The following is an 18564-nucleotide window of genomic DNA, read 5'->3' as shown; positions in this document are numbered from 1 at the left end:
GCTGTGATATTTCTAGTCTTGAATAGCTATGTTTCAATGAACATAGGACATAAATAAGTACCAGTATATACAACAAATTTGTTACTGCACATACTCTCTCACCTATATGACTTTACTGATGCAGAATGTGGTTTCACTCATCAAAGTTTCCCTATGTTCTTTAACAAGGTCCCTTAAATGTTTGTTTTCCAAAGTTAGTACACAGATAGTATTTTCTACTATGAAATGTTGGATTTTTAAACCTTCTCAGGATTCTTCATGGCATGTATACTCATGTTAACTGAGATATGATATCAATCAAAACTTCTGACCTTTAAATTCATAAGCTTCTTCACATGTATGAGATACTTCCAGTGAGATAATTACTGTAGAGCTTTCCTATTTTCCTTCCAGATACAATGTCTCACACCAGTATGGGTTTTCTGATGTTGAGAAACGTCTCTCTTGTGGCTGTTTTCATGCTCTTTGTTGTCATCATTCTACATGATTCTCTGATGTCAAGTGATCCTTGCTGGTTGCAAGCTTTCTTGCCTTCTCTAAATTATTAGCGTGTCTCATCTGAGTTCATTCAAACCGAATGAGGCATGAGTTAGGAAGGTAAGTTTTCCTGCATTATGTACATCTATAGAACTTCTCAACTGTAAGAAGTCCATGGGATGGAGCGAGGACTGAGCTACAGTAGTGAGTTTGTCTTCATTCTTTATACTCACAGGAGTTTTCACTTGGGTGACATTTCTGATGGTGGCTGAGCTGTGAGTTGCAGGAAAATGCTTTTCTCTATTCTTTGTATTAGTGTCATGTGCATGAGTCCCCAGATGTCGGGCAAGTCCTGACTTGCAGAAAAAGGCTTTCCTGCAATCTTTACATTCATAGGGCTTCTCACCTGTATGGATTCTCTGATGTAGAGTTAAGTGTGACTTGCGACAGAAACATTTGCCACATTCTTTACATTCATAGGGCTTCTCGCCGGTGTGAGTTCTGTGATGAGCAGTCAGCTCTGACTTGGAGGAGAACGCTTTCCGGCACTCTTCACATTCATAGGGCTTCTCGCCTGTATGAATTCTATGATGGCGAGTTAGCTGGGACTTGTAGAAGAAAGCCTTGTTACATTCTTTACACTCATAGGGCTTCTCACCCGTGTGAGTTCTTTGATGTTCAGTCAGGGTTGACTTATAATAGAAGGCTTTCTGACATTCCTTACATTCATACGGTTTTTCACCTGTATGAATTTTTTGATGTACACGGAGGGTTGACTTGCAGTAAAAAGCTTTGCCACATTCTTCACACTGATAGGGCTTCTCACCTGTGTGAGTTCTGTGATGAGACGTGAGCTCTGACTTGGAGGAGAACCCTTTTCTGCACTCTTCACATTCATAGGGCTTCTCGCCTGTATGGGTTCTATGATGGCGAGTTAAGTTTGACTTGTAGAAGAAAGCCTTGCCACAGTCTTTACACACATAAGGCTTCTCACCAGTGTGAATTCGCTGATGTTCGGTGAGGGTTGACTTATAATAGAAGGCTTTCCAACATTCCTTGCACTCATAAGGTTTCTCCCCTCTGTGAGTCTTCTGATGTACAGTAAGGGTTGACTTACGATAGAAAGCTTTGCCACACTCTTCGCATTCGTGGGGCTTCTCACCAGTGTGAATTCTATGATGTACAGCGAGTTCTGATTTGGAGGGGAAAGCTTTCCTGCATTCTGTACACTGGTAGATCTTCAACCTTGTACGCGTTCTCTGATGTTCAGTGAGCACTGACTTACAACAGAAAGCCTTCTGACATTCCTTCCATTCGTAGGGTTTCACACGCGAGTAATAGTCACGCTGCTTGCTGTGCTGCGATGGCAGGTTAATCGCCTTCATACACGGTTTACAGTCATAGGGTTTTACACCTCGGTGGAGTTCCAGCTGAACCTTCATTTCTGCCTTGAGACAAAAGAATATGTCAAGGTTTTCTAACAGTGGGGCTATTTCTAACACATAGTTAATGCTCTGTGAGGGTAATAAATTCTTAAAAGTTTTACAAACAGTGCATTCACAGCATTTCCCCCGATGTATAGTTTATCATTAAAATAAAAGGATTTTTAATTATGAATAGACGTGTGGGGGTATGTGCCTCCAGGTGTAGGTGCCCATGGAAGCCAGCTGTGTCATATTCCCCTGGAGCTGGAGTTCTAGGTGGTTAGGAGCTACGAGACATGTGTTCTGGGAACTTAACTTGTATCCTATGTGAGAGCAGCTCATATTCTTAACTGCTCAGTTATCTCTCAGTCCATACTTTACCAGGTTGTTCTGAGTCCTGTTACATGCAATATTTTTCTTTCATGAGATATGTTTTACACATTAAGTGTTATGCAAACAAACAATTTCCAATGCATGAAACAAGAGGTTTCTTAAATATCAAACATTTTAAAATAATATTTTTGTGTAGCTGTATATCCCTGGTCAGATATATTGAGCATCATAATAATGAACTTTCAAATTTGTTAGGGAGGCAAAGGTGCTCAGGGTGCCAGAGGAGCTTATCAGTTATACTGTCAGCTTCTTCCTTAGTCAGCATCAGACAAGGATCAATATAGATACATTCTACCACAAGTAGGGTTCCTAGGAAAAAAATTCTACACCTTATGTCCAGATTCAAATTGTAAATATCTTGTTCACATTTGCGTTTTACCTACTTCAAGCATCTCTCTGTTTGACAGATCCCTGCTGATGCTTCCTATCGGCCACACAGGACTCTCTGGATTTTCCAGGCAACTCTTATCAGGAGCATGCACTTCAAGAACACCTGAAATGATGTAGTAAAAACATCACAATCCGTAAATCAAATAGATAGTTTATTTGGTTAAAATAAAATGTACAGTATATTCTTCAGCTTTAGGAATGTAGAAAAGGATACAAAACTAGAGAGCATTATCTGACAGTCAAATATACAGTGCTAATAAAACTATAAAAAGGAACAAGGAGAAATAAAAATACAAATATCAAATACTTCAAAGGGATAAGTTAAAATTTGCTAGCTAGTTATATGTCAACCTGACACAAGCTAGTCACCTAAAAGGAGAACCTTTTTTTTTCTTCTTCTTCTTCTTTTTTGACACAGGGTTTCTCTGTATTGCTTCGGGACCTGTCCTGGAACTAGCTCTGTAGACCAGGCTGGTCTCAAAGTCACAGAGATCAGATCTGCCTCCTGAGTGCTGGGATTAAAGGTGCACACCACCAATGCCCAGCTGAATGGAAGAAACCTTAATTGAGAAAATACAGCCACAAGATGTGGCTATAGGGCATTTTCTTAATTAGTGATTGATGGGAGAGGGCCCAGACCATTGTGGTATAGTGCCACCCCTGATGATCCTGGGTTCTATAAGAAAGTAGTCTGAGCAAGCCATGAGGAGCAAGCCAGTAAGCAGCACCCCTCCATAGCTTCCGCATCAGCTCCTGCCTCCAGGAAGCTGCCCTCTTGTGTTCCTGCCCTGACTTCCTTCAGTGATGAGCAACAGTGCTGAAGTACAAGTCAAATAAACCCTTTCTTCCCCAACTTGCATTTGGTCATGGCAATTCATCACAGCAATAAATAGTAACCCTAACCACACACAAAACAATAATAACATTGTGTAGAAAAAATAGAAAAACAATAACAAAACAAAAAACACTGGAGAAGTAATAGTAATGTCCACTATTACTGGAATTCACCAGCAGGCTGCTGGGATTTCTGGGTAGCAGCTGAGGAGTAACAGTGAGTTCTCTGTTCTCATCTTACCTGTTAGCATTCTCTATATATTAGCTAAGGACTTCGCCCAACAAGGTTATGTTGATGACAAGTTTAAATTCAATGATGAAAACTATCTGCATAAAGGAGTCATTGCTGTGCTCAAGCTTTTGAGTATCAACCAGATACCATATGAATCCTTCAGAAGTGTCAGTATTTCTACACTCACTGATAGCAAGCAAACCTCCATACATGAGGTGTCTCTGCAGAGTTAGCCATAGATGAGTGGGCAAGGAGATTCTGGGCTGCCCAGGTCCTTTGGAGCCCAATAAACAGCATAGTCTGACAAGAAGATAGTTGTGAAAGTCTAGAGAATTGTCCCTGGGCTCCAATCTTTTAGTCCCCAGGTATAGTAAACACATGCAGATGGAAAAATGGTCTAGAGGCCAACCAACTGGCTGATTCTGGGTCCACTATTTTTACTCTCTGCCAGTGTCTATGAGGAATGGGCATACTCTTCACTAGAAAGGTAAGACTCCATTCCTAACACTCAATGCCTCTTTCTTAAGGAGCCTGCATCATACACGTGAGTTTCCATGGCTACCTCTTGTGCCCATCTATTTCATAGAAACTGTCAGCATGTCACTAGCCTCCTGAGTTTTTGACTGATGGGACTGTCATGCCCTGAGAGTGGATGGGCCCCTAGTATAACATTCTATGTGTGGATAAAAGCAATTCACTTGTTTTCCAATTTTTTATGTCAAAATCTATAAGACACCGGTGAATTACGGGTAAGCCACAGCCTCATGGCAATACATAGTTTAATAGAAATGGGTTAATAACTAAGAGAGAGCTAGCCAGTAATAAGCTTGAGCCATTAGCCCAACAGTTTCCAATTAACAGAAGCCTCTGTGTGTTTATTTGGGGCTTCTGACTACAAGACACTATCTGTGTAGCATCACAGGTTTCTCCCATGACAAAGAATGCCAGTCTGTGGTAACAGGGCCCTTTGCACATTATGGTCAGTACCTAGTTGTAGCCTTCAGCTCATTACCACTTGGGATTTGACATTAAAAATGTAGCCTGTGCTGCCCTTTTCACACAAAGAAAGAAAATTGCTCTCTGTTGTACTGTATACTGTCCTGTCACCCCTTTCTTGAGTCCAAGTGCTCTTTCTCTCTTGCTTTCCTTGGGAAACATCCTCTCCTTTGTGACTCTGACACTGGGCATCCATGAATTACACTGGAAAAAAGTCTTATCTGCCACCCTATCCTTAAAATTCTGCTGTGTTTTTTCCTAACCTAAAAAAGATATTCTGGTCAGTTATGTAAACTATCATATCACCCGCAAATAGTGAAAGTTTGACTTCTTTCTGTCCAATTTGCATCCACTTGATCTCCTTTTGTTATCTTATTGCTCTAGCTAGACCTTCAAGAACAATGTTGAAGAGATATGCCTGCCTATGCTTCTCAAGTGCTGCTAGTTCAAAAATTTTAAAGAGTAATCACAACACTAAACTAAACTAAATGTAGTATCTTATTTTATGCCTTTCCTGAAATCAACCTCCGTGTGTGTGTGTGTGTGTGTGTGTGTGTGTGTGTGTGTGTGTGTTTGTGTGTGTGTGTTTTCCCTTCCTCAGAGTAAATATTCTTAGTGTCTCTATCTCACTGTGACATCACTGTTTCACTTTTCTCTCCCTGAATGTGAGCCCTTCAAAAGATGCATTGGGATGTTAATTATTGTTATCAAACTTTCAGATCAAGACCAAGCACTCAAACAAATCATCAAAGTAAAACAAAGTTCGAAGGACAATTGAGAATTCAGATTAAGTATTCAGGCAAAGCATCTCACTGATAAATCTACAGATAAGGCTGGGTGTGGTGATACATATGGGTAGTGGGAGGTGGAAAGAAAAGGATGAAGAGTTCGAGCCCAGCCTAGCCTGCACAATGAGTTTGAGGGGAGTCTGGGCTATGAGACTCCATCTCTCGAAGTAACAAACAAAAATGTCTGAGAAAACCTATCCAAAGATTTCATAATTTTTTTTTTTTTTTTTGTAAATTTAGGAAAACAGGCTTCAACAACAAAAAAGGAGATGGACTGACATAGAGATCCCCATGTAGAAACTGCATAAGGTAAATGTTTGACAGGCAAAACTAGTTGTTGCTTAGACTTGCACTGGAATGTCAGTAAAGACAGCTCAACATGACCAGTATCCTAGGAGCAGTCATCCTTGCTGAATTCCCTTCCATAGTACACATTCACTGACCTGGGAGATTCCAGAGTGAGGTCTCTCCTATGCTCCATGGCCCAAATCCATGCTCCAACCTGAAGATCAACTCAGGTTTAGTCATGCAGTGCCCTGTAAATGGAAAATGACAAATTGTTCCCAAGCAGAAAGTCCATGTCACTGGTGGAACATAAAAACCTCCATTTAAGCCATGCTATGAATGGTAAATGAAGCTACACAGAGAAAAAAAATTTAAAAGGACACAAAAGGAAAAATTTAGAAACTAGACAAAAATATCTTCTTAGAGAACACAAAGTCAAAAAAACTAAAATACCATGTACCATGGTACAAAATAAAAAAAAAAAACAAATTGTTGAGAAGTTTAATTTTAGAGTCCTATTCAAACTGCTGTAGGACAACAATCACTGAGCTATGTCCCCAGCTCAACTGTATAACTTATTAACTGACGAGCCTAATAACAATCTGAAAAGTCCCAAATACTGAAAAGTTAAAAGACGCCACCTGCCCCCCCCCCAGCCCTTTACCAGATGGAAAAATCCCAGGATACAATAGCTGAGTCAGGAGGACCACTGCAAGTTTAAAACACTTTGGTCTACGAAGTAAGTTCCAGGCATCCCAAGATACAGAGAGAAACCATGGCTCAGAAAACCAACAAAGAAAAACTGCCCATGCTACAGAAATTAATATATACCACCCCATGTTCATGCAAAGAATCCTAATCAAACTCAATGGTCATAAAAAAACAAAGCCATCACATTAAGAAGAGGTAAGGTAGAGAGGGACTGTAGGTAACAGCATGTGCTTGGTGAAATGGGGAGGCCATAAGAAGATAACAGATAGTAAAACTGAAAACACATTGCGTACATATGTTAGATTATCAGAGTAAAAAAAATAAACTATTTAAATATTGTGAAAGACACAAAAAAATAGGTCATCACATTCCATGTTAATAAATGGAAGTAATATTAAAAGAAGAAATACCCGCACTTCTTAAAGTGATTTACAGATTCAACCATATTCTCATAGTAAAATCAATGTACATCTCCACAGAAACAGAAATAAACTTCCTTAACAATGTCTTAAACATCATGTGAAAGTACCAGAGACCCGGAATTAGCAAAGCATCTTGTTCAAAGAGCACAAACATGTAGCTCTTGATACCTAACTTCCAAAACTCACTACAAAAAGACAGTAGGGAACTAGGACAGCCCCAAGCAAAATCATATCTATTCAGGGTTATAGTGGGGGAAACTGAAACACATTATAAAGAATACAGCATTACAAATTGCCAAGAGCGATCATGGCAGAAGCCTGAGAGATTGCCAGCTTTTTCTTAGAATACCCATTGAGTTAGAAGATTGCTACCTTCACTCTCAATCTACCTTCTCCCCTCCACCCCCAACTTCCTGAAAAATAGAATTTGGAGCTTACAGGAATACAGTTAGGTAACCCCTCCTTATGCAGTGACTTAGCAACTCCAAAGACCTCTTCCCCTGCTAACAACTTGCTTATCTGCATATCCTTCTCACCTTCAGTGACCTACAATGAAAAGCATCAGGCAGTCCAGTTACCAGGCAACAACTTCCCCCCTCTGATTCCCCACCTTACCTAGCTTCCCGCCCTAACCATTATATAATATGCTTGAGAAAAATAAAATTTTGCAGCTTGATCAGAAAGTTCATCTTGCTGCCGGTTTCTCGTGTCTCCTGTCCCTTCATTCCAGGTCTTTTGGGGTTCAGGCCTTCGTTAATGCCCCGCTGGTCAGGGCAACAAATGCTTAAGTCTTTACCACACTTGGATAAAGTTAGCAGGTACAGTTTAGCAGAAGGAAATGCGGCCACGAGCAGACACCCAAAAGGGATGCTGGCATGTCAGAACCTTTTCTTGCTTTCCAGTGGAGGTGAAGTGGCGCATCTCACTCTCTCTAGGACACTCTTCCTCACTATAGGACATAGCTGAGTAAAATCATGGGAAAACCAGCGGAAACTATGAGCCAACATAAATCTTCTTCGTATAAGTTCACTCAGGTATTGTGTCAGAGTGAGGAAAAGCTGATTAATACGTTCAGTGAACTGATTTTCAACAAAGGTTTCAAGGCCCTTCAGCCAAGAGGGAAGTTCTCATCTGTAAGTCTTGCAGAGAAACATGGACTGTTCAGACTAATGAAAGACAATAGACCCCTCTCTCTAAACTTTACAAAGACATCAACTAAAACAGATCAAGTTTTGACTGTGCTAGCATGCACCTGAAATCCCAGCACTCTGGAGAGAATCATAAGGTCAAGATCAAAGGGAGTTTAAAGTCAGCCTGAGAAACTGCATTACAAATGCATAATGAGAAACAAACAAACAAACAAAAAACAAAGCCCCAAAGTAAATCAAAGGTGTAAGACATGACATAATGATGTCCCCAGAATATACAATAAACACCTCGGGGCAGTGAGGCAGACGAGGGTATTTTGATGTCTACCAGATGCATGGTAAGATCAGCCAATGGGATCACAACCAAACTCCAAATCATCTACACAGAAGAGGCCACAGTGACTAAACTATGTTCCTCATCTCACTGGAGCAAGAAAGCAAAGGAAGGGGGTGCTGACATCCCAACATCCTTTCTTGGGCATCATCCCATAAACAGAAACACTTGTCCAGGAACAGAAATGGAGAGCACACAGTGAAGCTCTACCCCTAGTTCCAAGTCCACAATGACTCCCAATATCTTAAAGATGGATTGGTATACAAATACAGCAATGAAATAAAGAGATACAGTAAATACCTAGGTCTCTAACAGCAGTAATGATGCTGCCAACATTCCCTCATGAACTCAAGAGAGATTCCAATCCAGACCCCTTCTGCACATGCCATAGAAGTGGAGTTTTCAGGGTTACCAATGTCTGAGAGTCACTTTGTCTCTTTGACTACCAAAATTATACTTTTTGATTCACCAGACTGGAATAGATGGATGTTTTCTTGGGCTATTGACTTCTTCCATAATTGAGATAAACAGATGATTTATCATGTCTATACAGGAGAGACACAAGATCAACAAACCATGTCTGCCAAAAGAAGCAAAATCCCACACGTCCTCATCATACCTGCAAGCTCAAGGTACCCTCAAAGAAGTAGAGAAAATGGGGGTTATGAGAGTAGAACAGAGACAAAGCGGGGGTGGGGAGGGGGGGAGACAGGGGATAGTTAGCATTTGCTTTTAGTACATAGGCAAAGGACACAACTTATGTTCTATAGTGTGATAATAAATATGTTTGACAATTAAATCTTTCAAAATAGCTATCAGGGAGAATACATACATATACATACATACATACATACATACATACATACATACATTATGGCATTAGCACGTACCAGTTAAACATCTATTAACTTAGTATTAAAAAGCTAGCTGCCTAGGAGTCAAACTCACCCAAGGACACCAGGCTGCTGTAGTTCTCCAGCATCACATCCCTGTAGAGGGTCCTCTGAGCAGCATCCAGCTCCTGCCACTCCTGCCACGAGAAGTCCACAGCCACGTCCTCAAATGACACCAGCCCCTGTAATGACACACCTCTTGTCAACCCAAGGCCCCAGAACTGGAAACAGAATCCATTTCTCTTTGTGTTTGTGTCTTGCCAGTGTCACATAGAAGCTGAGCCTTGACTTGTATTCTATATAGGGGGACAGATTAAGAGCAACACAAATATCTTATCTCTGTGTTAAAGTAGTAATTGAAGAAATTATAATTAAAGAGCTCTCCATGGAACTATAATAGAAACAAAATTGTATCTGAGTATGAGTTTGTAAGGTTTCCATTAAGAAGAGAGTGGATTCTATAAGCTCAATTATAAAAACAAGATTAAATCTATAAGGCATGCACAGCACAATGTAAAGGTGGATGCTGGGGCTGGCAGTGTAGCTCTGCGCTTCAGTGTAGAAGATACATGGGCATGAGCTCAAGTCCCCCTTCCTATAGTAGAATAGATCTTATTCTTAAAAGCAAGAGGATGACCCCATTTGGGGGTCACATAGGTGAACATAGGGTCACAAAATTATTTTTCCAACAGAGAGGGCTTCTAAATATGCCATGACCAAAGTTTAACTCAGAGAGACATAATGAATCCAATGTTTTGGACAGCATTCTGTGGATAGCACTCAGCCATGTGGCAACAAATGACAGCTCTGTAGCCTTTGCTGTGAACACATACCATGTGCACTACGCACTGTTCATGCCATCATATCATGCAATTTCAAGGAACAAGGCTTGAAATAATCTTATACTACATGGCTACATACATTTTTCTGCTCTTAATGAAACAGCGACATAATCATGGAAATTAAAGATTTTAAGTATTTTCCCAACTTCAACCCTCACTCTTTAAGCATGAAATTAGCACACATTTGACTTCCGTTGTGTTACAAAAAACAAGCACATGAATTTTACATGTATGCAAAGTTCCTTTTGTCTTTTGCAAACAATAAAATCATAAATTATTTTAAAATAAATGTGTAAATTTATTAAACACATGTTTGTTTGCATTCCTATTTTTTGTTTGTTTGTTTTTTGAGACAGGGTATCTCTGTATTGCTTTGGAGTCTGTCCTGGAACTAGTGCTGTAGACCAGGCTGGCCTCAAACTCACAAAGATCCACCTGTCTCTGCCTCCCGAGTGCTGGGATTAAAGGCATGCACCACCAACACCCGGCTTGTATTCCTATTTTATATGAACTTATATATCTGGGTTCATACAATGTTTCTCATCCATAAGTGGAACCATAAGTGGAAAATATATGTATCATTTCTTTCTGTAAAGCATAAATGAGTTGTTCTACATATTGGGAAACTGAGGCAGCAATCACATCACATCAATGAGTTAAAATGATGAGACACACACATGAGCAAGAACTCAACTTCCATTACATTATACAAAAGGAAAATGATTCCATGCTCCTAAGGTCATCTAGAGGGTGGGCAGATAATGATCATACATGTAAATACATGGACCCACATCTCCCTACAAAACTGAGAAAAATCATACTTTCATATGCTAATACAAATATTCCCACTGGTCTCATCACCTGGGATCAAGAGAGAAAGCGGGTTAAAACTCCAAGGCCACTTTTCTCAATGGAAGGACTCTACACTATAGTCAGCTAACTGTTATTAGTGACAACTGAGCTTTTATCAGGATAACAGGGGGAAAAAATCAGTATATTGTGATAGCCCCAATGGGAGTTTAGACTACTGAGCCCCTCCACTGCTCACACACAACATCTCCACATCCACCCATTCACTGAATGCCTCAGCTTTAAATTGGGTCTGTTTGTGGGAATATATACTAAACTCCCAAGTTCGTAACAAAGCAATGTATCACATGCAAACCTCTTCAGGGTCCAGAAAAACAACTATCTAAAACCCAGAAATAATGAAGAAAAGGGTGACAAGACAGATTCTGGTCTAGTCCCAGAAGTCATCCATTCTTTAAGAAGCTACTGGACAGCCTGAATGACAACAAATTTGCCTCAGGGATTTGATGTAGCAGACAGCATACTTCTTGCAGCCCCCAGGCAAGATGTGGGAATCACTATGTCAAAGCAATGACAGATTACAAGGGTCAGATTACAATGGACACTGCAAAAAGGGAACTCAGTTGAAGTGTAAAATTAGTACAGTCCTTTTACAATGCAGTATTTAAGATCTGCAAAAAATGTAAACGCAGATCTTCTGCATGATCCAATAATCACCAAGGTTGGCATGCATGCAACAGTACCTAAATGTGAAATGATTTCACATTCATGCTCACTGCCAAAGGGCTAATAGTTAAGTGTCTCTTAGATGAAGGTATGGCAGAACATTCCTCTAACATAAAGAGCATCCACCCATTCTGGGAAGAAGATCCACAACATACATGAGACTGCCCCCTGGAAGAGAACCCAAGTAGAATTCCAAGAGATCAAAAACACAGCTTTTGAGGACACTTGAGACCCGGAAGTACAGATGTTGGGATGAAGGGACACCACACTATGAAGTTTGCTAGAGGTGAGCTCATCACAATGTCATCAGATAAGGTTTCTGTCCCTACCGTATGCAGGAGAGAAACGAGATCATTTACATGGGCTCAAGGGAATTTTCTCAGCTTTCCTCTCATGTGACATTCATGAACAGAATTAAATTCTTCAAATATCCACTGCACTGATGTCTGTTTTTAATAAATCACATATTACAATGAACAAATAGCTTAGCAAACTGTAGAAAATGATGTTGATGGGGCTGGAGAGATGGTTCAGTTGCCAGCCCCTACATAGTAGCTCAGAACTGTCTACAACTCCAGTTCCATGGAGTATGAAGCCCCCTTTGGCCTTTTCAAACTAAGGCATGTATGTGCTGTACATAAATTCATTCATACAAGCAAAACAAGATGTTGATATTTCTTAACACTTACAGGGAAGTGACATTTTAGGAATTTATTGCCAGAGACGGGGTGGGGGGGGGGGGGTGGAAGTACTAGCCATGGTTCTGAATTTTCAAACTTGCTTCACACAACTGGAAGGCTCAGGGAAAACAGTTTACCCACAGGGAGGAGGTGAGGCAAGAGAGTTGGCCATCCAAATTCTACATCCTTCATTCCTGATACTGCAGGAGAGGCTGCTGTGGAGTTGGGATTTTCATGAACAGCAGAACGGTCAAGAAAGACACAGATGCAGAAAATGTTGGCTCCTGGCTTCCCTTTTTTTCCTTATATTTGGGTCATGCCAGGTCTCCAGACACTGCCCTTTGACCTCTCGGAAGCAGGTCCTCAACAGATGCTCCTGCTGTCAACAGCAATGGGGCATTGCTGCCTGAAGGAGTCTGAGGAATTCCCTTCAGAGACCTCCTCTCAGGGCTTCTCCTCCCTCAGGCTCTCACTTCCTCTCTCAGACCTCCTCCTCCTATAGGGCCCCTTCTCTCAGGACCATCCTCATCCATCCTCACTGACCAAAGAACATCAGCACCAACTCTCCCAGCCATTTGAGGCCCCACTGAATCTAGTATACTCACTGCCTTCTCCTGTCCTATGAATATTGAGTCCAGAGTAGGCTACAGAAAGATAAAATACAAACAACAAAAGAGTCACAAACAGGGAAGAGAAGGAGACAAAGGATGGAGGGACAGATTTGCAGGCACACGGGGCGCACATACAGACAACTGAGACCCACATGTGCAGTGCTCAGGTTTAGGGTACAGACCCCCATTCCCTGTGCTGAGTCTCCTAATCCTCCTCCTTCACTTCCCATGAACCAGACCAATACCAAGGAGATCTGGAAAGCCCAGTACTATATGGCCAAACCCCAAGGAGGGACACTCAGAGCCTGCCTCTCTGTCTCACCTCTCATGTTCCACAACACATGAGCCATGACCTGGCTCCTTCCCCTCCCTACCATAAGTGTGAAAATGGAGGAGCCAAGGGAATCAACATGGCTGCTCTGAGTCTGATCTTGGGACCTTCCCGTGACCCACTGATGTGCTGTAGGTCATGCTATGTGGCTATCTCATATCAGCATCTCTGTCTGTAAGGCTTCTTTTTCTCCATGCACCTTAATCCCCCCAGAACCATACTGTGCGACAAGCTATCTATGCCTGTATGCCAGGACCCCACCAGAGGAGAGGCATTCTGAGTTTCTCCCCATCATCAAGAGCAAAGGTGGATTAAAAAAGAAAGGACAACTGGTATCTGGGATCCTGCCAAATATCAGTCCCAACCTTGGGGTCCTCTCTTTACTTCCACAATAGCACAAAAGGCTGGCCTGTATTCCAGTTAAGGGAGGAGGATGGGAGGCTCAAAGCCAACTTGTGTTGCAGTTAAAACTAGGATTCAATAAAAAAAAATAAAGTAAAACTGTAAGAATGCAAGGCTCCATTCCTTCTTCAGGATATGTAAACAGTTAATGGTTGTCTTTATTCAGTAGTGTAGACAACAGTTTGAGGCCCATGCTCCTGGAGCAAACTCCTCTCCAATATGCCTGTTCAAGTCAAGGGTCATTTAAAAAACAAAACAAAAAAGACACAAAGACATCTAAGAATAAGGGAAGTACTGAGACCGTGGAAGGGAATTAGAGGGAATGGGAAAGGGGCCAGGAGAGTAACTGGGGTTGGCGTGAAGGAAATACATTATACACAGATATAAGGTGTAATGAGAGTCACTCCTGTATACCATTAATATATGATACCAAAAACGTTAAGAAAAAGGGAAAAAAAAAAAAAAAAAAAAAAAAAAAAAAAAAAAAAAGGACCAGTAACTAGTTTGGTTCACGCCAGAGCACTACAGTGCACTACTTTGAATGAACGAATTCTTAGGTTCCATCCCTAGTAACATATAGAGAGCCTGAGCCTCTGAGAGATGTCAGAAGGGGTAGAATGAAGGAGAAGTACCTACTCCCGGTCCCTCAGGAACTCCAGGGCCTGAAGGAAAGGCCTCATGGAGAAGACATGTTGAGAAATCCGGAGACACTAGGGGAAAGATGAGCCATTAACAGCAGAGGAATGGGGTGGGAGGTTCTGCTCACAGTGTGTGGAGTCAGAGGTTCAGAGATACAGCACAAGATTGCAACATGAGCAGCCAGGAACAAACGCGGAGTACAAGAAGAGAGGGGGCGGGGTGGCTGCAGGAAAACCATGGGGAGGCCGGTGGACATAAGGGCCTTGAGACCGAGTAGCCAGCATCCTCTCAAGCTGACCAAAGTCCTGCCAGATCTGGGGGCGGCAGGGAAGATCCGGGCAGCCACAGGTCCCGCAGGCCCAGCGTTCCCACCTGGGCAGCGTCCGCAGCGGCCCTGGTCAGGGAACGTCACTGCGGGTCCCCAGTGTGCGAACGCGACAGGATCCCGGGCTGCAGCGGCCTCCCTAGCCCGGCCACAGCGCAGGGGGCCCGGGCGCAAGGCAACTCCCACGGGGGGGGGGGGGCTGGGGACGCTGACTCGGGTACACGCACCATTTCGGGACTCCGGGTGAGCGGCTCCCTCGCGCTCGGTGTCCAGACACCAGCGAGTCACAAGGCGACAGAGACCAGGTGCAATCCAGGTGCCAAAGCTGAAAAGAAAAACGGCCACAGACGCCAAGATGGCGGGGTCAGCAACAACGGGTTCAGGGCTGAACGCCCCGCCCCTCCACTCCGTTAATGTGCCTGATTGGGTAATCTTCAGCCCAGTGCCTCTGATTGGGTAATGCTTAAGGTCCCACCCTGAGTGACTGTTCATGCTTCAACCCATGGGTGGATGAAGCCGGAATGACAAGGCCTTGCTTTCACAGGTAAATTAAGGCAGGGCTTAACCTGTGACAGAACCTCCTTCCTATTTGTGTGCACTTAACCTTGAAAATAAAGTATTAAAATTTTATGAAAAAATATATTGCTCGTATCCTATGTGTCCCAAGAAGAGCAAATTAATTTTTTAATACTTAAAAAAAATTTTTTGAACTTGATTGTAAGTTACCATGTAAGAAACCAGTATCATGTTTTTCATTACTTACCTACCTTGGGAGAAATTTTAAAATATGTGTAATACATCCCACATGCATGCAAAATCTTTCCATCTTTCCATTCCTCTTGGGTTTTCAGGATTTTTTTTTTTTTAATTTCCTTTATAGGTAATAACCAAATGTCTGTGCTTAAGCCATCTTCCTATGAAAGCTAGTGACATTCATACAGATGTATCTACCGAGAGTGCAATTCCTCTTGCAGCAACATAGCCAAATGGGGGAGCATATCTTGGATGTGTTCTTTGATTTTAGCTAGGCAGAGCTGCTTACTTCCCTCTTGAACTGAGATGCTGCATCAGGCAAAGTATCACAGCACACATGGGTGTCATGTCATGCATGCCTCATGCATCCCAAACCACAAAGGTAGTGGTTGTTAACCTCTGACTCTCTGCAACGATTTCCAGAGGAACTTTAATTTGTCAAAGTCAATTTATAAAGGAACAGTGAACTCAGAATTCAGGTTCAAGGCGCTGACATTCATGTTTAAGGATCTCCAGAGTAACTCAATGTGAGTCCAATCCTCAAAAAAATTGCTTACAAACATCACCATTGATCAAATTGCTTCCTGGTGGCTTCTTAAATGTTTCATGAAATTTTCCTAAGCAAAAGTCTATTTGCTCCAGACTGAACAAAAACAACAAAGTGAAGAATCAGTTCCACTCATACATGGCTTGGTGTATTGCCTTAGTTAGTGTTACTATGAAGAGACACACCATGACCAAGATAACTCATAAAAGCGTTTAACTGGGGCTTACAGTTTCAGAGGTTTAGTGTGTTCTCACCAAGGTGGGGAACTTGGTGACACTCAGACAGATGTGTTGCTGGAGACACAGCTAAAAGTTCTACATTTGGATCAGTAAACAGCAGGTAGACACTGTACTTGGCTTGGGTTCTGAAACTGAAAAACCCATCCCCAGTGACAAACTTTCTCCAACAAGGCCGTATCTCCCAATCCTTCTAAGTAGTGTTGCTCCCTAATGACTGAACATTCAAATATATGAGCCTATGGTGACCATTCTTATTGAAACCACCACATGTACCAATCAATGAGTTTAAATTTTATTTTATGTATTTATCTGTGTTTGCATGTGCTGGGGGAAAAAAGTCACAGAACAATTTAAAGGACATTGTGAGTCCCAGAAATCAAACTCAAGTCACCTAGTTTGGCAGCAGGAGTTTTTACTTAAGAAACCATATTTCCAGGCTCCCATGAGTTTAACTAGAGGAATGTGGGTAACACTATTGACCATGAGAAGGCAGTGCACTGCCAAATCTTAGAGGAGCAGAAGACAACTTTTTCTGATGCCAGGACCCTAGATTGTTAAGCAGGAGCAGGCAACTGTGTCACCTGTCACATTTTAATCTTCACTGTCATAAGAGGACCCAAAGGCAAAACTGGGGGAAGAAAGAGCAAATGCATAGGAGGAGACTTCAAAACACATGTGGTAGGTTGTTTCCCCCAAGTATAAGACATTTATCTGACACTTGGAGGACTACAGATTGAAGAGGTACAACACCCAAGAAAAGAAAGAACAGACTCTATTATGTGAAGGTGTCATCAGATTGTGATAGATCCCATTCTCCAAAGGAGACCCACAAAGAAACATCAGGACCATCTATCCTCAGCTCCATGACAGAGGTTCTTAAGGCATTTGTCTCCATCTGACAAATAGAGATAGATCTTAAAAGAGCCACCACTGAGATGTCACCAATGACATTTTTTAGCAGTTGCATCTTAAATCCTTTATTGAAAGGAGATTGGAGCAGCTTACACTGTCAGCCATTCCTGTGCCCTGTACTGAAAACTGATCATTTTAAAGTGATGGACTCTACATGATGAGAGATTACTTTGTTTTGTGAAAATGTTTGTTCTCTGGAGTGGGAATTGCTTGATTGCTTCCTTGCTTGCTTGTTTGTTGGGTTTTGTTTTGCTTTGCTTTGTGGGACTTGGGATCCAAGAGACAGTCTTGTACGTGGTAGATGTGTGCTCTATGACTGAGCTATAGTCCAGTCTCCCTTGTGTTCATCTGAGACAGGGCCTCCCTGTGTAGCTCAGGATAGCCTTGGATTCCTATTCTTCCTGCATCTGTCCCTCAAGTGCTAGGATTAGAGCCAATGATGCAATGAGAACTTAAACTGACCCAGATCTGTGCTGACAGGAGCTAACTGGTTTGATTTTTCCCCTATCTCTTTGGAGGATGGAGGTGGAGGCACCCCTGTGACCAGGCAGATCCCTGCAGGTCAGGCAGTGAAACTCCTCCCAGCAGATTTACTTTAAATCCAGGTTGCCAATGTTCAGTTTTAAATAAGAAAACCTAAGGCTAGTTACATTTAGTGTTGTTGCATAATATACACTTACCTTGTGTCTTGTTTCTCTGAAAGGTTTTTTAGTTGCTGAATTACTAATATTTAGTATTTTTTTCATTCTGATGTGTGCATTAATAATAACTTTCATTATTCCCTAAGCTCTTGATTTTGTTCATCTTTGTTCTTCTCTGTGTTCAACATTCATTTAAGGATCTTATTCAATGGAAGCTTAGTATTTGCACAATAATTAATGTAAGTTATTCTTTGATTTATTTTATTTTTATTTAAATTAAAAACAATCTTATTTTACATATCAATACCAATTCCCTCTCACTCCCATACCCCCATGCCCCTCACCAATCCCCTATCCCACCCCCACATCCATTCCCCAGGGAGAGTGAAGCCTTCCATGAGGGGTCATCAAAGTCTGTCACATCATTTGCAGCAGGGCCTAGGCCCTCCCCCATGTATCTAGGCTGAGAGAGTGTACCTCCATGGGGGAATGGTCTCCCAAAGTCCATTCGTGCATTGGGGATAAATACTGGTTCCACCACCAGAGGCCCCATAGACTGCCCAGGCCTCCTAAAGACACCCACATTTAGGGGCCCTGGTTCAGTCTTATGCTGGTTCCCCAGCTGTCTGACTGGGGTCTGTGAGATCACTTGCTTAGGTCAGCTGTTTCTGTGGGTTTCTTCAGCATGGTCTTGCCCCTTTGCTCATCACTCCTCCCTCTCTACGACTGGATTCTAGGAGTTCATCTCAGTGCTCAGCTAAGCCTTCATTCAGTAGCTG

At 42.0% G+C, this 18564-nt stretch overlaps 1 protein-coding gene across 2 annotated transcripts; it reads right to left on the bottom strand.

Annotated features, from left to right (window-relative positions):
• Positions 1-452: 452 nt before the first annotated feature.
• Positions 453-15073, bottom strand: LOC127237322 (zinc finger protein OZF). 2 transcript variants are annotated; one of them, XM_051205551.1, is made up of 6 exons: positions 14921-15073; positions 9383-9509; positions 5978-6070; positions 2678-2787; positions 1304-1925; positions 454-1051 (listed from the first exon to the last, which is right to left on the bottom strand). In XM_051205551.1, exons 1-6 carry the CDS (start codon positions 14921-14923, stop codon positions 555-557), a joined length of 1452 nt encoding a protein of 483 aa, XP_051061508.1. In that variant the 5' UTR covers positions 14924-15073; the 3' UTR covers positions 454-554. The 2 variants fall into 2 exon arrangements, with proteins under 2 accessions (XP_051061507.1, XP_051061508.1); XM_051205550.1 differs by having other exon boundaries at positions 453-1925.
• Positions 15074-18564: the final 3491 nt, after the last annotated feature.

The sequence above is a fragment of the Phodopus roborovskii genome, unplaced genomic scaffold, assembly GCF_943737965.1.
Source record: "Phodopus roborovskii unplaced genomic scaffold, PHOROB, whole genome shotgun sequence".
Taxonomy (NCBI): Eukaryota; Metazoa; Chordata; class Mammalia; order Rodentia; family Cricetidae; genus Phodopus; species Phodopus roborovskii.
The sequence above is the reverse complement of the archived record's forward strand: the minus strand, read 5'-3'. Positions and strand labels throughout refer to the sequence as shown.

Bases quoted from the DNA above. Each gene is read 5' to 3' on its own strand.
- LOC127237322 (XM_051205550.1), bottom strand. The intron at 6,071-9,382 runs GTGAGTTTGACT...TTCCATTTACAG, and splicing joins CAGCAGCCTGGTGTCCTTGG to GGCACTGCATGACTAAACCT. The intron at 2,788-5,977 runs GTCAGTGAATGT...ACATCATTTCAG, and splicing joins CTCACTCTGGAATCTCCCAG to GTGTTCTTGAAGTGCATGCT.